This window comes from Neophocaena asiaeorientalis, unplaced genomic scaffold (assembly GCF_003031525.2).
Source record: "Neophocaena asiaeorientalis asiaeorientalis breed wild unplaced genomic scaffold, Neophocaena_asiaeorientalis_V1.1 scaffold138, whole genome shotgun sequence".
In the NCBI taxonomy this organism is placed as follows: Eukaryota; Metazoa; Chordata; class Mammalia; order Artiodactyla; family Phocoenidae; genus Neophocaena; species Neophocaena asiaeorientalis.
Window position 1 is genome coordinate 5,637,029 of NW_020172632.1, and position 18,550 is coordinate 5,655,578.

Sequence of the window (18,550 nt, forward strand, 5' to 3'; positions counted from 1 at the left end):
GGGGCACGAACCCGTGTCCCCTGCATCGGCAGGCGGACTCTCAACCACTGCGCCACCGGGGAAGCCCTCTCTGGGAGATTTTACTGAGCACCTGTTCCAGCCAGTCCCGTGGAGGTTATGGGGCTAAATGGAGAACAAGCCCTGTCTCCGCCTGCATGGAGCGTACACAGCTGCCGTGCAGCCGTTAAACAGTCACACAAACAATTACATAACTGCACTGGGTCAAACATGTGAGTAACACAGGGCACCTTATGCAGAGGCCCCTCAAGGATGAGAAAGGTGCAGGGGAGAGGGAGGGGCAGCAACAGCCAGGCTGAGGGAGGTGGGAAGGGCCCGGGAGGCGCCTTCCGGGAACTGGCGGGCAGCGCGGCGGGGGGGAAGTGAGCAGGACGAGAGGGGGCAGCGTGGCCGGAGCTTGCAGGCTCTGCGGGCCGCGCGCGGTGTTTGGACCCCTCTTGGAGTACAGTGGAGCCAGTGGAGGCTTTACGTGGAGACTCAGTGACCCCGTGTGGAGGACACACCGGGACACGGAACTCTTGAGGCGGCATTTGCAGAAACCAGGTAAGAGATGACGACGGCCTTGGCTGGGGCAGTGCGCCGAAGGTAAACGCACAGACTGGAGAGAGATTTCAGAGGCAGGCCTGACTGGATTTGGGTGTGGGCTGAGGCAGAAGGCGGGGTAGCAAGTGACCCCCAGGTTCCTTGGCTGAGAATCCAGGAGGATGGGGAGGCCTTCCACTGAGAAGAAAGCCCTGCAGAGGAGTCGGAAGCCAGAGAGGCCCTCCCAGGTCTGGGGCTGGGGCGACGGGGGGCTGATGTGATTTTATAGTGAGACTCGTGATGACCCCTGGGCTGGCCTAAAAGGACGAGGACAAGCTAGATTGCTGTGGAGGGGTTAGGACTTCCTAGGCTCCAAAGAAGGGAGAAGGTTGTATGCATACATTGGTGGGGGTGGCCATGGGCGTGCAGGCAGGGGCGTATCCAGAGGTTTTGTGGGATCTGAAGCTTACACAGTTTGTGGACCTCTTCAAGAAAAAGAATACAAAATTAAAAAAAGGAAAAAAGTTACAGGCCCCAAAAGGGGCCTGTGCAAGTTAAGCATTACCAGCTTCCTGGTAAGTAGCCTGTGGTGGGCCTTGGGGACCCAGAGAAGAGTAGCAAAGGGAAGGGTATGGTCAGGGGGCCCCAAGAAATGGCACAGACAGGTCTGCAGAGAGAAGGCCCCGTGGTTGAGGGCTGAGGGGAGGAATGAGGGCTTTAAATAAACAGCCGCTGGGATGGGGCTAGAGGCATGCTCTTCTCACAGGGAGGGCCGACACCCCTGGAGGCAAACAGCACCCAGGGATGGGGAATTCCGAGTGAGGAACATCAGCTCCGGCTGGGGATACCCCCTGCCCCCCCAATGGAATGGGGACATGAGCCACTCCCTTGGAAAGGAAAGGAAGGAACCACCTGGAAGATGGGGAGACTCCAGGCTATTCAGGTTACTGGACGCAGGGATGCAGGGAGGGATAAATGCAAGGAGAGCAGGCTCCACAGCACACCGGGGTGGGTGGGCAGCACATACCCATGGTGGCAGAGAAGATGACGATGCCCAGCACGTTCATGCCGTCGCTGGTGCCAGGCTCCGACTTGTAAACGACCTCGGGCGGTGGGGTCAGGTCCAGGGCGAAGTTCTGCACACGAGAGCCATTCTCCTCCTGGACCCCATAGACGAGGATCCGCCGAGGAGGGGCCTCCTCCGGTGCCACCTTGGGGGACTTCACAACGGGGGTGGTCTTGGTGCGGTACTGTTGGGCGACATCCCAACCCGGAATGAGTCCAAGTGTTGTTATTAATATCAACAACAACAATAATAAGAACATCTCGGAAGCACATTTGTATCCACTCATGAACTATTTGATTGACAATAACCCTGTGACATAGGCAGGACAGGGATTATTGTCAATTATTATCAATATTTTACCAAAAATAAAACAGATTCCTTTATCCGTCCATACACTACCCAGCCACACCTCCCTCCATCCCGCCTTCCCTCTTCTTTCTATGCCTCATTACACCCACCTGGGACCCTCTCTAATCATCCATCCATCTCCTACCTGGATAATCTACTTGGATAATCCTCCTTTCACCTGTTTATTCCCTTTCAACCATCCATTATCCATCCATAACAGCCAGCCAGCCCTGCCTTCCACTGATGGAAACTTGGATTTTCTATTTGAAAAGCTCAGCTTGTCCCGAGCTTTCTTGATGAGATGAGGCCCCAGCTGGGAAGAGTTGAGTGACAGAGTCACCTACCTTTCCTCCTCAGCCCTCAGGGCATTCCTGAGTCTTTTCCTCTCATTCCTCAGGTACTAGGAGTCCACACAAGGGCTCCTATCCTCCCAACACCACAGTATCAATAAAGCAAGTCTTCTAGTGGGGGAAAAAGGGAACCACTCAGGATCTGTGCTTCCGTTCCCTCATCTGTAAAATGGGGTCTTAATAGTTAATCTACCTCATTAGGTTAAATGAGACAATATATGTAAAGTGTTGACAACAGGGTGTGGCACATGGTAAGCCTTCTGTAACCATTACTGCTATTATCACCACCATCACCATCACCATCGTAATCAACATCCCAACGTTGAACACTCTGTGCTGGGCCTTGAAGGATGGGTAGGAGTTTGCCAAAAGATAAAGGGCATTCCAGGCAGGGAAGTGAAGTAGAGCAATATTCTCTCTTTCTCTCTCACATCTTCAATAATTCCCCATCACTGTTGGAATAATATCTAAACTCCCTAGCCTAGCATTCAGGGACCTTCACTACCTGGCTCATTTCACAGATGAAGACCCAGGAGGTTAGGAAAGATACAGTGATTAGCTCAGGGTTTCACAGCTCCTTATTTCGGAACCTCTTCCACAACCCTCAGCCACCTCCTCTGTGTCTCCAGGCCCAATACAGGGCCCCAGCATAGGGAAGAAGATAGGAAATGCTCGTTGGATGGAGTCAACCAACCGGCTGACATTTTAGAAGAGGAAAAGAATGGGAAATTATTAGAAGTGCAGACAAAGATTGGTGTACAAGGTTGTTTACCATAATTTCTTGTTTTGGAAAACCACTGAAAGGGGAAATGGGCAAATAAATTATAGCCAGCCTTATAAGAGCCAAACAGTTGCATCATCACTAAATATTGTATTTTTAAGAAACATTTAATAACCATGGAAAGTACCCATGATATAACGGGAGAGGGGGGAAAAAAGCAAGATGCACACCATATATGTCCTATGATCCTCATTTTATTTTTAAAAACATTTCTGCAGAGGAAAACAGACTAGAAACATACCTTCTACTATCGCTATTGCTAGGTGCTGGAACTACAGGTGATTTTTATCCTCTGCTTTATATTTTTTTAGGATTTTCCTAATATTTTACAGTGAATGTTATTACTGTTTTTATTAGGGGGAAAGGATTATTCTAAAAAGAAAGAGAAAACAGGCTTAGACGCAGACAGGTCTGGGTTCACCTACTAGCTCTGCCATTTTCTAGTGACATAACCTTGGGCAAATCCTTTAACCCTCCTAAGCCTCAGATTCCTCGTCCAGAAGAGGGGCTGGCCCTACCCCAGGGCAAGGTTGTTTTGAGGACTGAAGGGGATGGTGTGTGCGAGCATGGGTGTAAACGAGGGCAGAGCAGGCATTCAGCAGGGGCTTCCCTCCACCCTCATAATTCTTCCTCATGAAAAGTTGGAACCCAGGGCAGGAGTGTGGCCACAGGAGGCTCTAAGGATCCAGGTCCTCCCACCACCTCTCCCTAGCGTCCCAACCCCAGGGACAGGGAGACTGGCTGGGCAAGCCTGTCATTCCTTAGCCGGGCCCAGGCTGGCCCTGCCTGCCCACCTCTCCATCGTCCGGGGACCCACTCACCTGTTTGAATGTGGCTTCCACCAGGTTGGCTGGGAACATGTTCCTGGGAAGAGAGTCAGTAATTGAAGAATTCCAGGATAGGAGAGCCCTTGGGGTCATCTGAACACTTCCCTTGGCAGTGAAGGGCTTCTATGATCCTGCCCCACCTCCCTATGCAGTCTTACTTCTTCCCACCACCCCCATCCCAGGACTTAAAGCTCCAACACCATCTGCATAAGGTTCCCAAAACACGCTGCATACTTCTCCAGCTCCAGGCCTTTGACCACTGTTCCTTCTGCCCGAAATGCACTGCCTACTTCTCCGGCTGATTCCTACTCCCATCAAGCAGAGGCCAAGCCTTCTATGACTGCTCCAGGTGGACTCCACAGCCCTTGCCCTGTGGGTCAACTATGCTCCAGCACGCTGCTGGACGGCACTAGTCACATGATTGCTTCCCCCACAGACTGGCTTCCTTGAAGGTGGGACTTGGTCATTCATGTCTTATCTGTGGCTCCCAACACAGGACCTGGCACATAAATGGGATCATTATTCTCGTTAATATAATTTTCATAAAGCTAAAGGAGGAAGAAGTCTTGTCCTACCAGATGTGAAAGCATACTATAAAGATGTAACTGTCAAAACGGTGAGATACTGACACAGCCGTCAATCGAAAAATCAATGTAATGGAACCTGTAGCCTAGAGACAGAACCTGGGACATCTAGGTAATTTCATATTTGATAGAAGTTGCTTCACAAATCAGTGAAGAAAGGAAGGACTCATTCTAGAGAACTGCATAACCAGCTATTCAGAAAAATAAAAACTAGATCTTTATGTACACCGTACCAAAATAAATCCCAGATGGCTTAAAGAAATAAATAATTTAAAAAATGAAACCATAAAAATCTAGAAGAAACACAGGTTAATGTTTTATCAGATCTCAGGATATGGAAGGACATTCTAAGAACAAAATCAATAGATTTTACTTCATTAAAATTAAGAATTTCCTAAGTGCAACTTAGTATCCTGCATTGGATTCTGGAATAGAGAAAAAGAACACTAGTGAAAAAACTGGTGAAATCCAATGAAGCAATTTAGTTACTAGTGTGTACTAATTTCATGTCTTACTTTTGACAAATGTGCTAGATGTAAGTCACTAACATCAGGGGAAGACGGGCACAGCTGGGAACTCTCTTTACCATCTGTGCAACTTTTCTATAAATCTAAAATTATGCCAAAATCAAAAGCTAAAACAATTGAGAAGCTCTCTAAGATTACAATACAAATAAAATAATAAAGCAAATGACAAACTGGGGAAACTATAAAACAAAGCGTTATCATCCTAAATCTTTAAAGAGTTTTTACAAATCTTGACCTTGTTTCCATGTTCACTGTCTGTCTTTTCTCACCGGAACATCAGCTCTCTGGAGGGCAGGGATCTCTGTTTTGTTTTCCGCCGTGTCCCCAGCACCTGGAAGAGTGCCCGGCACGTAACAGGCACTCAGTAAATATTTGCTGCATACATAAATGGACCACAGAAACATTAATACCTCAATAGAAAAATGATGGAACGTCCTGACCAGGTTATTCACTTTGCAGAAGAAAAAAAAAACATAAGTAGCCAAAAAACCTTTTAAAAAATGTTCGGGGTGGCGCAGTGGTTAAGAATCCGCCTGCCGATGCAGGGGACACGGGTTCGAGCCCTGGGCCGGGAAGATCCCACATGCTGCGGAGCAACTAAGCCCGTGCGCCACAGCTACTGAGCCTGCCTAGAGCCCGTGCTCCGCTACAAGAGAAGCCACCGCAATGAGAAACCTGCGCACCACAACGAAGAGTAGCCCCCGCTCGCCGCTGCCAGAGAAAGCCCGCGCGCAGCAACGAAGACCCAACGCAGCCAAAAAAAAAAACCTCATTAAAAAAAAAGTGTTCGGCTTCACTGAAAAAGACATTTTCACCTATCAAACTGTTAAAGAAATTTTCAAATGACAGTACCCACTGCTGAGGCTGTTTGGTGACTCCCTCACGTGGTTCTGGCAGCAAACTTTGTGTAAAGCAATTTGCAGTTCACGGCGAGGGTCTTTGCCTTTATAATCTGCTTTAGGAATCTAACCTAAACCAGAGATGCTAACAAGGAGTTTTGCTCCTGTGCTGGCACTTCCTTGAACAGGCCATGCGCCCCGTGCTCACCTGGACCCTCCGTCCCGCTCACTCTTGCTCTCGGCAAGTCTCTCCTTTTGCGAGACTCAGCTCACACATGCATGGAGTTATACACATGAGTATGAGTGTGCGTTCTTTCTTAACTTTACACCCTGGCAGCCACTGTTGGGAAGCAGAAACTATCATTTTTTTCACTGTTGCTAAAATACAGGTTCAGGGTTAGCATATGGCAGGAGAAAGAGGGCTTAGAATGAGCTACCATGGCAGAAAACTGGTAGAGAATGGTCTTGGCTTTCCCCACTGATTTCAGCTTTGTCACAAGGGAGAGAAGAAGCAGGGTCGGGAGCTGAGATCGCAGCAGCTCACGTGAGGCTGTATTTTGATGAGTGGTAAGCAGATTTCTGCCACCAGAATAACAGCTGCCTGCCAGGGCTCTGGACAGCAAACAGAGCCAAAGTCACGCCAGGCACACAGCCTGCCGGAGCGCATGACCCACCGGCCCTGGGCGCTCCTGACCAGAGTGGAGGAGGCCCACACTGCATCACGTGGTAACAGTTTGAAAATGTCTCCTGGGTACACTTCCAGTAGGTTCGAGTGACAAAGTGGTTAGAGGGAAGGCTGCTTTAGCATGAGCAGAAACCAAGGGCATTCAAAAGGCCGTATGTAAGAAACCGAATGGAACTTATACCTCATACATACATCTCTCTACAGCTTCCTTTAAAATGACAATAATTTAAATTATGTGCTGCAGCAAGGATGACTAGTTGTCTACCCAGTCTCCATGCTCTCTCCTTACTCACCAACAGAAACCCAGGCATGTTACAGAGACCAAAAGGCTCTGCCATCAAGCCCTGTTTCCCAGCCTCTCTTGCCAAAGGGGTGGCCAATGCGATGTAAGTGGGAGTCATTGGGTGGCATTTCCTGGAAAAAGCTTTAAAAGATGCCCATGCAGCCAGGACCCTTTGGTCCTTTCCTCCAGCTCTTTTCTTTCTGCCTGGAACATGGACATAATAGCTGGAGCTTCAGCAACCATACTGAACCATGAGACACACTGATGATAAAAGCCAAGTGCTTAGTAAGTCCAGCAAAGCACCAAGGTGGAGGGAGCACGGGCTCCTGATGACCACGAGCTGCCACCTCTGGTCTGCTTATTTGGGAGAAAATGCAGGCCTTTACCTTACTTAAGCCTCTGCTGCTTCAGGTTTCTGTGAAGTAGCAGCCGAAAGCATTTCCTAATACATGTGGTCGTACTAATTCTCAATGAACTTACCCTCAGATTTTAATAAAGAAGTATACCTTTGATTATTAAATGAAAAAATATGCACCATTTTCTTTTGGCTTTGAAGACCCACGGGAAGCCTTCCTGTCTGCCCCATGAGGCCTGTGTTCCCGGTGGTGGTTACGTAAAATGCAGACGTAATGTACCTGGGAGACATTGGCAGCCAAGCCCATCAAGTATACACACACTCTGCCCTGGGCCCCACCCCCCCCACATCTCTTGGGGCAAGGCCACGGTCCACCTCACTTACTATTTGTAAGTTCCCACTGTGACGGTTCCAAACTCACCCCCATCCCCAATCCAAGCTCCAAAGGTGGGAATTATTCCTTTCCAAGCACAGCTCCCAAGAGCTTCATCCAATCCCTGAGCGGGTAACTGGGAGCTATAAATAGACCCAAGTCATTACTTAATCTCTCTGGTGTTTTTGAAAGATTGGAAAACAAAGAAGGGGCCCAGCTCTGACTGGTGTTCCGCTTGGGTTTGTTCTGTGAGGCTGCTCTGTGAGCAGACGTCAGTTTTCTGGAACCCCCGCTTGGAGCCCTGGGAAATGAACTCATGCCTTGGAGAGTCATCCAGGGACATGGCCTATTGTGTTCCTCTGGATCATCTTTGAGAGACGGACGCGTATCTTCCCTCCCTGAAGGATGCAGTGGGCCTTATTTCCCTGTTCGGTTGGACCCCTCATCTTTCTGACTTTTCCTTAGGCACACCTGCCTCCATTTCCCAGTTCCCTGCCCTGGTCCTGTGTTCTTAGTTGGTAGGCAACTGCTCTGGGCCAGAGCAAGGGTGAGGGGGCCGCTGGTACCCTCGTCGCTGGTGTCCTCATTTTCTGCACGGCCTCTCAGAATGTCAGAGCTAGAAAGGGTCGCAGAGAGTAGCTGTCCAGGGCACTCTTCTGGTCTGTCTGTCCTAAGATGGTTGTCAGCTGGATGCAGGGACCTGTATTTCCCCCCTCTCCCTCCCCACCGGCTCTCAGCACAATGTCTTTGCCCTGAGCAGTTACTTAGTAAAAGTGGGCTGAATGGAACGAAAGTGACTGCACCCGCTCCCAGGGTGTCCCCATGCCTCCAGGCACATCCTGCCCACTCCATGCTACCCTGCTCCAATCCATCCTTCCCAAACTCACCTCCGGCCTCCCCCTTCTCGAGTGGAACAGCCACCCCCTCACCTGGGATCAAGGTCTGCAAGGTTGAGCTCTGCACCGTCCTTCCAACCTCGTCCCGGAACCAACCCACCTCCAGAACCTTCTGCTTGTGCCCAGAAGCCTCCTCACTGGCCTCTAGGCCTTTGTGTTTCGGAACCACAGAGCTAGAAGGGATCTTGAAACCGACGGGGGAAACAGGCCCCGGGAGGGGGCTGGTCTGCCTGCAGCAACACAGCGACCACACAGAGGTGAGACGAGCTTCCCTGCAGGAAGCATGTGATCTCCCCTGCAGCTCTGCTCTCTGACTAAGAAATGGTGTCAGTGATGCCCAACCACCCAGCTTTGCAAAATAACTTGCTCAGGGTTGAGAGCGACTGGGGGAAAAACCTCAAACCAGAAGGATAGATTTTCACCACGTGAAAAGCAACTGAGAGCAGGAACTCCTCCTGGAACATTTGACTCTGACATGTGGGTCGGGTCCAGAGCCCTCAGCCCCCAAGCAGGGGAGGCCATTGGGGAGGGCGGGGCTCCCCAAGCGCCAACAATCCTTCCACCACAGGGAAAGGCTGTTTCAAATCATAGGATCCAAGAAATGATGAATCATAGTCACCAAATCTTAGAAATAGTGCATCTTAGACATGAAGCTTCTCAAAATTCCTCCTCCCTTGGCTTCCAGGCTGTCGGCTTTCCTGGTTCTCCTCCTGCTCCAGCAGCTGGACACAGCCCTCCAGCGCGGCTGGGGCTCAACCTGGACTCGCGCCTCGTGTGCTCAGCCACTCTCCCTGTGCTGGTGCTTCTTCCTGAAGCTTCAAACCCTGCGGCTTCACCGATGCCCCTGCATCCCACGTAGGCAATCAGCAAACACTCAGCACCTCTGCCGTGCAGTTGCTGTTCTAGGCTCCGGAATGCAGTGGGGTGATTTTTAATTTTTTTTCTTTGCGGTACGTGGGCCTCTCACTGCCGTGGCCTCTCTCGTTGCAGAGCACAGGCTCCGGACGCGCAGGCTCAGCGGTCACGGCTCACGGGCCCAGCCACTCCGCGGCATGTGGGATCTTCCCGGACCGGGGCACGAACCCGCGTCCCCTGAATTGGCAGGCGGACTCTCAACCACTGAGCCACCAGGGAAGCCCACAGTGGGGTGATTTTTAACTGGCCCTCCCAGAGCATATTTTATTCCAGTGGGGGAGACAGAAAAAGAAATACAGAAATACACAGATAGGGTAGTGTCAGGTAGTAATCCAAGCTATGAGGAGAGAGGCTGACGGAGGCTGGGAGGCCCCTCTGAAGAGGTGACACGGCAGCGGTGTCAATGGAGGGAGGGAAGGGCCATCCAGGCAGAGGCAGCGAGGAAGACCAAGCTCCCAGACGGGACCCTAAGCACGTTTGGAGGCATGCACAGAGGCCAGCAGGCTGGAGTGAGGGGAGGGAGAGTTGGAGCAAAGGTCAGAGGCCAACCTGTGCATGGTGGGGGGATCATGACGGGCCTGTAGGCCATAGTGAGCACTGTGGATTTTGTCGACCTGTGACAGGTTGCGCGCAGGTTTTTAAAGGATCCCTCTGGCTGTTGTGCTGAGAACAGACTGTAGGGAAACAGAGAGAAAGCAGGTGACCATACAGGACCCTCGAGTGAGAGGCGATGGTGGTCTGTGCGATGGTGGGAGTGGCAGAGGGAGACAGAAGGGGCAAGGTTTAAGATATCATTTTGAAGGTAGAGCTGACAGAATTTGCTGACAAACTGGATGCAGGATATGAGAGAATAAGAGAGGCATCAGACTAAGATGGGCAGGACTGAGGAAAGGACAGATCTACGGGGAAAATCCAGAGTTTAGCTTTGGATGTGCTAATTTCGAGATGCCTTTAGACAAGTGTATGTAAGAATCTGGAGTGCCGGTGAGAGGTTTCCACTGGAAACAAAATTCAGCAGCATCAGTGTACAGAAGGTGTACGACGCCATGGTACTAGATGAAATCACCAGGCAAGTAAGTGTAGATACAATAGACCTTGCCTGGGTCTCTCTGGCTCTTGACCCTGTGGGTGAGAACCACACAACAGGAACAAAACTGCAGGTATTTTTGTGATCTTTGGTTCACCACACATCTCAAAGGATAAAAAGAACCTGGAGAATGGAGAAAATGGAGGGAGTGGTAGCTTGATTGCACTGAAGGCCCTCATTCATGGATGCCTTTGCCTTGTCACATTGCCAACCCTTCCCACCCTGAGTCTGGGCGTGGCCACATGGCTTGCTTTGGCCAATAGGATGTTAGCAGACTTGACAAAAGCAGAGACTTGGAAAAATACTTGTATGTTTCTCTTTGCCTCTCTTGTTCTTCTACCTTCCTCGTAAGAACATGCTAGCTCTCTCCTGGAACCCTCTCACCACCATGAAATAAATACAGGCTGGTCTACGGGCAGATGAGGCACCAGGTGGAGCCCAGCTGGATTATCTCAGCCAAGGTCACCCTGGAGTAGCTGTTCCCCAGTTGAGCAGCCAGCTGCCTGCAGACACGTGAGCAAGCCCAGCTAAGGCCAGTCCGAGTCAGCAGAAACTTCCAGCTGACCCGTAGACTTCTGGTTGTTGTCCTGAGGCACTAGGTCTTCAGATGTTTTGTCACACGGCAACAGCTAACTGATGCAGAGGGTGAGGGTTTTTCAAGAGAAAGGGAAAGGGAGAGAGAGAGATTGTATGCTGAGGACGAGAGGAGTGCTTCTCCCTAACTTTAAGCCAGGAGACCTTGGCGGTGTCCCCTAAGATTTGAGGTATGTAGGGGCTGGTGCCTGACTCACGTCCAAAGGCCTTGGGAGAGGGCTGCGTTTCCAGCAAGGATGTGTGTGTTTTTCACGGGCCAGTGCGGACCTTGCAGAAGGGACACTGCCTAAGAGGATCACCAGGGCGGGGGGCGGGGAGGTGTCCCCAGCAGAGGAGCTGACCAGAGGTCAGGCCTGAGGAGGGTACTGTGAGCAGCCAGATGGCGCAGGGAGCGCCTGAGTCAAGGGAATAACAGGTGAGAGACACCAGTGATACGAGGGGCCCCAAAGAGCCCGCAAAAGCTCCGCTGAAGAAAAACCACCAGGGAGCAGCTACCCCGGCTCTCCCCACTACCATAAAGGAGGACCTTTCTAGCTCACTCCCTCTCCCTCTTCACTGCGCCACCCCCGGGGCTAGCAACAGGGGAGTAGGTGCAGCAAGAAAGAGGGCAAAACCTGCTAGGACCTTCTTCCCATTCCAGCTTTCCACGTCTGAATCAGATGCAAAAGGCTAGGACAGGATTCGCTTTAAACTGGATGAGTCTGGAGTTTTACTGTTAGACTGGACTGGGTTTCTTATATCTGAAATTGGTGATAAAATGGGAGGGACCAGAGGAGCCCCCAGAGCACGTTTAATGGGGCAGCCTATTGAGCCCAATAAACTGTTCCCAGTGTGGTGCTTCCCCGAGCTCTGTCCCAGCCCTGCTGTCCTCACCCACACTCTCCTGGGAGACCCCTCTGCCATCAGGGCCTCCCTAACACCTCTACCTGCTGCTCTCTCAACCTCCATCTCCCGCTCAGACTTCCCCACAGGATTCAGATCCACCAGCCAACCCTCAGCTGACGCCTCCCTCAGGAGGTCCGCACCTGCTCCAGCACTGTCCTCTGGTCCTGTGACCACGCTGCTGTCCACTCAGGTGCTCAGGCCAGAGACCTTCACGCCCTTTCAATCAGACTCCCACCGCCTCCACCCTTCCCCCCTTCTCACAGTCTCTTGCAGACTGATTTTACCTCCTGAGCAGCCTGCAGTCTTCCCTCTTCCCCCAGGCCCATGGCTGCCAGCCTGGCCCAGTCCCTGCCTCCGTCTTCCCCGCCTGCCATGCGCCCCACCTCCGGTCCACCAGCACTCTGGCGGACAGAGGGAGCCTTCTGAGTTTGAACATGCTACTGCCAGGTTTAAAACCCATTTCCGGGGGCCTTTAGGATAAAATGCAACTTGGGGCCCGATTCCCAATGCTCTTCATGGTCTGGCCCCAACCGACTTCTCCAGCAATGACTGTCCACTCCCCGCTCACATCTCAAGCTCCAGTCACACTGAATGGGCCATAACTTCTCCCCATAATACTACCTCCCAGCTCAGGACCTTTGCACAGCTGTTGCCTTCTTCGGGAATGCCCTTCCTGTGTCCCCTGTGCCCTCCCACTCATCCCATCTTGATGGGGGTGGACAGTTCAGTGTGAGCCCAGCCGGAGGCACGGGGGCTGAGGGGGCAGAGAGTGGCCTCTGTGGCTGCCCCCCTTGTTACCATCAGTGATCAAGGGCAGACCCTGGGCACCTCATCCCCACACCCTCTTCTGCCCCCTGGGTGACATGCGGGGCTGGGCCTGTGAGGTCAGCAGCCCCAGCCCAGGCATGGCGTTCCCAAGCAGGGTGCCGGCGGCAGGAGTTACCGAATGAGGTCCAGCAGGGGGTCTGCTGAGCTCATCATGGGCTTCCCACTATGCTCCGTCGTCTCCTTCTGGGCCGCGCTGCCCGGGTGGATGATGGACACCATGGCGATGCCCACGATGACTGCCATGAAGGTGGTCCACAGGTAGTACGCTACAGTGAGGACGCCCAGGCGGCTGGAGGTCTTGGCATCCAGGGAGGCGAGGCCGGACATCAAGCTGGGAGAGCGATAGGGGTCAGCGTCTGTGGGTGGGCAGGCCAGGCACTCAGGTGTACCCACTCTCGCCCCCTCCTGGCTCTGCCTAGCACCCTCACAGCGTTCCAGGGAATGTGCAGGCATGGGGATCCCCCCCACTAATCCAGTCCCCAAGGCTCCATCCAGCCTCTCTGTTCTCTGCTCTGCTCTCTCCCCCTTGCCCAGTGTCATCAGCCGAGCCCGTTCACACCTCTAGACCTTTCCATATCTGGTGTCCTCTTAGTACCTCCTTTCACTTGCCCAAATCCTACCCAGCAGGTAAGACCAAGCTCAGTGCCTCCTCTTGGGTGAAATCTTTTAGGAGCCCATTCTGGGGGTCCCACAGCTCCCGGCCTCCTCTGTCATGACCCTGGTTGTCACTGTCACTGTCTGTCGCTCTCATCAGACTGAGGACATGTGAGAAGAGGAGCAGATCTGACTTCTCTGTGGGCCCCTTGTGCCCAGCATGAGCTCTCTGTCCTGCCACCAAGCAGGTGGTTACTGCAGGCTTTTGAATGAACTAATGAGTGAGAGTGAATGAGCGAGTGAGTTAGAGCCCTGGGCTGGGACTTGGTGACCTGGGTCCTGGTCCCAGTTCTGCCCATTGGCTATGTGACCCAGGCAAGCAAGTCACTCCTCCATCTTTAGGCCTCAGGATCTGCATCTAAAAAATGGGGCCATGGTTAGATTTTTCCTTGAGAGGTGCCACCCTGTGGCCGTCTTGGGTTAGTGCCCCGGCCCAGACTCTCCTCTCGCGAGACTGTATGGAGAGGCTTGTGGGTCTCTCTCCTCTTGGCTCCTCCCCACTCCCCGCCTGCCTTGACCCTGGCTCTCTGCCCACCAGAGCAAGTCAGCCCTGGAGCTATTTTTCTCATGACTGTTTGGCTGGGGATGGGGGATGGGGGCAGGTGGGGAGCAAGAGATTAGCTAAGGAGATGCTTGCACTTTGCTGCCAAAAGGATTTTTCCCCAAAGCCTTTTCATTCTTTCAGATAAAGGAAGTATTTGTCTGGTTTTAATCATGTAAACAAGAGCAGATAATCTCTCCCCATCCACCTCCTCTTATCATTAGGCTACATCTAGCATCAGGGCTGAGCACAGAAAGCCTCTCCAGCACCCCACGGTAACCGCTGCCTGTGAGCACCCTGCTCTTCCCTGCTTGCTGTGGCAAAGCCTCACTCCCCTTTTAAAATGCAGTTAAAGGGTCCCCTCCTCCAGGAAGCCTTCCCTGACCATCAGGCAGGGGTAAGGCCCCTTCTCTGGGCTCCCAGGGCCTCTGTGCTGCCCTCTGTCCCAGCCCCACCTCATTAAACTGTTGACTATTTACTGGAAGCACCACCAGGGCTGGGCCTGGGTCTGATTCAATGCTGGGTCCACAGAGCCAGAACCAAACTACACTGCTGGAGTGTAGTTTGCTGAATGAAGGAGTGAATGAATGAATGAATGAGTCAATGTTTACAACCTCCATTCATGCCTGTCTGCCAGGACACCATATGTTAGTGATGGGCTTAGGGTGGGTCTTAGATATAAATCCTGAAGGGCTCATAATGAGATTGTGTGGCCAGGGGAAATGGGGGCCACCCTGCAACATCATCCATGAGAGAGATCATCCCCACACAAAGGCCAGCACCTCGGCCCAGGGCCAAACAGGCCTCTGACCATAACAGAATTTCCTCACAGCCAAGTCCAACTACTTCAGGTCACAGGGAAGCCATGGCCCTGAGAAGAGGCCCTGCTCGAGGTCACACAGGACACTAGTGGCCAGCTGGACCGGAACTCATTCCCCAGCTCCAGGCCTGTCCTCCTTCATCCATGTAGTTATTCAGTCCTTTAGCACGTGCCCACTCTGTGCCACGCCCTGTGCCCACAGAAAGAAATCAGAAATCAGTCCCTGACCTCAAGTAACTCCTGGTCTGGCTGCTGCGGGGGGTGGGAAGAAGATGGACATGGACACTCGGGACAGAACTGGACTCAGGTAACCAGGGGTCAAGGTGTTTGCATCAATACCACAAGGGAGGGGACAAGGACGTGCTATCTTTATTCAGAGGAGTGAGGGATCACTTGTAGCTAGGAGGATCAGGAAAGGCTACGTGGAGGAAGGGGCACTGGAAGATGAGGCAGATTTGGAGACGGAGCAGACGTGCCAGGCAGTGGGACACCAGAAGATAACAGGGAGGCTGGAAAGTGTGGGGACACTGTGGTGTTTAATGTGGTCAGAGCTCAGGCATATGTGAGGTAGAGTGAGATATGGGGCAGAAAAGATGGACAGAGCTCAGGAGTAGGAGTGGCCTTGAGCGCCAGGCCAAGGGGCACACAGGGGAGAATGGGGTAACACACATCTAGCAGAATTTGCTGCATGTCTGAGAAGGGAGAACTAAGAAGTCCTTAGATCTGAGAATATCAAAGTAAACAAAGTATATAGGGAGGGTCACTGAAGTGGTATTTGTAAAGCAAAAAGCTGGGACCAACTTCAATCATCAAGGCAGATTAGATTAAAAGTTACAGCATAGCCATGCAGTGGGCTTCTAAGCAGCCATCAGAAGTGATGGTGTCATTGGAAAGATGTTCCTATTTTATGTCAAGTGGAGAAAGCAGAGTACAAGATAGTTTGCAGGGTGCCCTGGAGATCCTGTGACACAGACCCCTCTCGAGGTTTGTGGTCCAGATAAACATAGACATGCTTGAGGGATTGTGCAGGAGAGGGGTGCAGATGAAAATCAGATCTCAGAAAGGGGCAAAGGGCTCCTCAGAAGGCCACTCTGAGGAAGAAGAGGTCTAACATGGGGGTGGTGCAGCTCAGGGATAGAGCGGATGTGGTAAGGAAGGGAGTGCAGGTTCCAGATATAGCAGGAGTGGACCCCGGACACAGGGGCTCTGGGAGGGAGAGGGCTGATGAATAAATGGAAAGAATTCCATCACCTGGGACACGAGCAGTTCCGCTGTGGAACGTCTGTCCCGCCCGCAGAATGGAAAGGGTTTTTCTACTGGCTGAAGAGAAAGGAGAGCAGCCGAGGTGGGAGCGGTTGGGGAGGAACTGCTTGACAGTATGACAGAGCAGACCCTCCCCTCCCCAGGCTGGTGCCGCCAGTGCCAGGGTGACCGCAAGTGATGGCAGAGGCCGAGCAGAACGGGAGCTAAGTGCGGGGAGGGCCTGGATTCCGCGTGAGATGGTGGCCACTCCCAGAACTCACAGTCACAGGAAAGGATGTTCAAGTGACTTCCTTGACAGCCTGCCATTTGGCTGGAGGGGGCTCCTCGAGGTCTAGACTTTTGGGCCAAGCTGTTAAAGTGACCTTTCTGAGAACCTACAAGCCGGGGTGGTGTGCTCTGCAGGGAGTGTTAGGTCACATGGACATGCACAGGGGAAAAACTAAAGTTTAACAGTAGCTGTCTTTGGGTGGTAGGATAATGGGCAAGTTTTGGTTTGTTTTTAATGTTTTTCCACATTCTCTATTATTTAGAGAATAAGCATGTCTTGCTCGTATGATGAAAAACACAACCCCTCAAGGGCCAGCAGCCACAGAAACCGTAATTCATCGGAAGCTTAACTGTCCCCAAACACCTGAACGTCCACCTCATTTGATCCTTAACGTTCTGTCAGTGATGATAATGTGAGCCACTGTAGTGTTAAATTTTCTAGTAGTCACAGTAAAAAAAAAAGAAAAAAAGTCAAAAGAAACAGGTGAAGTTCATTTTTGGTAAAACTAACTTTAATAACACTTTATTTAACCCAGTTTACCCAAATTATTATCATTTCACTGTGTAATCAACATAAAAATGCTTAGAAAAACGGCTTCTGGTTTAAAATTTTAATTTAATTAAAAACAAAAAGTTCAGTTGCTGCATTGCACTAGCCACATTTCAAGGGTTCAGTAGTCACTTATGACTAGCGACTGCCTTCTTGGGTTGTGCAGTTTGAGTTACAGATAAGGAAAATAAAGCTCAGGGGGGTGGAGCTAACTGGCCAAGCTGCCTAGTTGTGAAGTTAAGACTGGAACAGGGATTCAGCCCTGTGGGGTTTCCCTTCTCCCACAGTGACTCTCCGTGGTACGACCTGGTTTAACTCCTGTGCAAGAAAAGGCCTTCCGGTTTTGGCTAACCATGATTTTAATGTGATTCCGCCCATGTAATGCCTATTTAGTTCAATGCTCGGAGTTCATGACCTGCCCCATGGCTACAGCCCTCAGATTTGTGGTGGTGAGCTCCCCATCTTTCGAGGTATCCAAATGGAGGCTGGGTGGCCACCTGTTGGAAGGCTAGATCAAGGCTTCCAGGCTGAGTGGGAGATTCCATGAGGATGACTTCAAATGCTCCTTCAGGCTCTGTGATTTACGGTGAGGGGAGAATAGGTAACCTTGCCTCTGCGACTCCCACGATGGCCGGGTGCTCCTGGGAGTCCCCCACATCCTCGAGGGCCCTGGCAAAGCGCCTCAGGAAGCCCAGAAGTCTGGGACTCCCTCCGAAGCCATCTGGCCACCTCCCCCCCACCCCGCCCCCAGGGCCCGGGATTATGGTTCAAGAGCTCGATGTGACTGGGGAGCCGGCTGGTTCCTGGGCCCAGCCTGTTTCCATCTGGTAACCCCTCCACTTGCAGGGGGCGGGAAATGGAGGGAGAAAAAGGCCACTACTGACCCTCACCTGTTCTCACGCCAACCCCTGAGGTGGGTAAGGTGACCCCATATAACATCGGGAGGCGCCCAGCGCTGCCTGCACGCTTCACTGCGGAGGGCGGACAGGCTGCTGAGGCTGCTGGGGGCCCATCGCTGTTTGAAGTCCTTGGTGGCTCCCCTTCGCCCTCAGGAGCTGTCCACGCTCCTCCAAGGCCTTGGGTCACGCTCCTCCTCCTCACTGGCACCTCTCCAGCCACCCCGTTCTCCCTGCTGCTCCTTGCACCATCTTTGTGCTGGTCGTTCCTTTAGCCTGGTACTCTCCACCCACACCCCCCAAGCCCTCACACACCTGTCCAGCCCAACCAATTTCCACTTGCTCTTTCCAAGGTCAGCTCAGACATCCTTCCTCTGGGAAGTCTTCCCTGATACGGCGATCTCACCTACCTCCCCAGGGCGCCCCGTGCTTCCCAGTTTCTTACACGGCACTCTGCCGCCATGCTCAGCCCTGAACCCCCACGGTGCGGCCCAGCTCTGGCGCAGGGCAGGCTGGGGGGAACACGTGCTGAGCGAAGCAGTGAACACTGAAGGAACCCAGTCCCCTTGCCCCTGTCCTCCCTGGTTTACCTTCCCATCCTCTCCTGCTGCTGCTACCCATCTCTCTAGTCTCCACTCAGGTACTTCCTCCCTCTGAGGGCCTCCTGAGCCCGCTGACTAGGCCAGGCAGCTCCCGGACGCTCCTGCACGCAGCCCTCACTAGCTGGGAGCCTCGGGCAAGTTCCTCAGCCTCTGTGCGCCTCAGTTTCCACTGGAGGATAGAATGGGGATAATGA

The 18,550-nt window shown here is 52.3% G+C and overlaps 1 protein-coding gene across 2 annotated transcripts in view; it reads right to left on the reverse strand.

Annotated features, from left to right (window-relative positions):
- The window catches only part of SLC1A7 (solute carrier family 1 member 7), a 46,089-nt gene that overhangs the window by 7,315 nt on the left and 20,224 nt on the right, over positions 1 to 18,550 (reverse strand). Inside the window, exons 3-5 of one of the 2 annotated variants that reach the window (XM_024739289.1) lie at positions 12,879 to 13,094; positions 3,907 to 3,949; positions 1,568 to 1,790 (exon numbers count right to left, since the gene is read on the reverse strand). In XM_024739289.1, coding sequence (XP_024595057.1) covers positions 1,568 to 1,790; positions 3,907 to 3,949; positions 12,879 to 13,094 — 482 coding nt within the window. The remainder of the gene's footprint in view (positions 1 to 1,567; positions 1,791 to 3,906; positions 3,950 to 12,878; positions 13,095 to 18,550) is intronic. The other variant, XM_024739290.1, reaches the window with a different exon arrangement.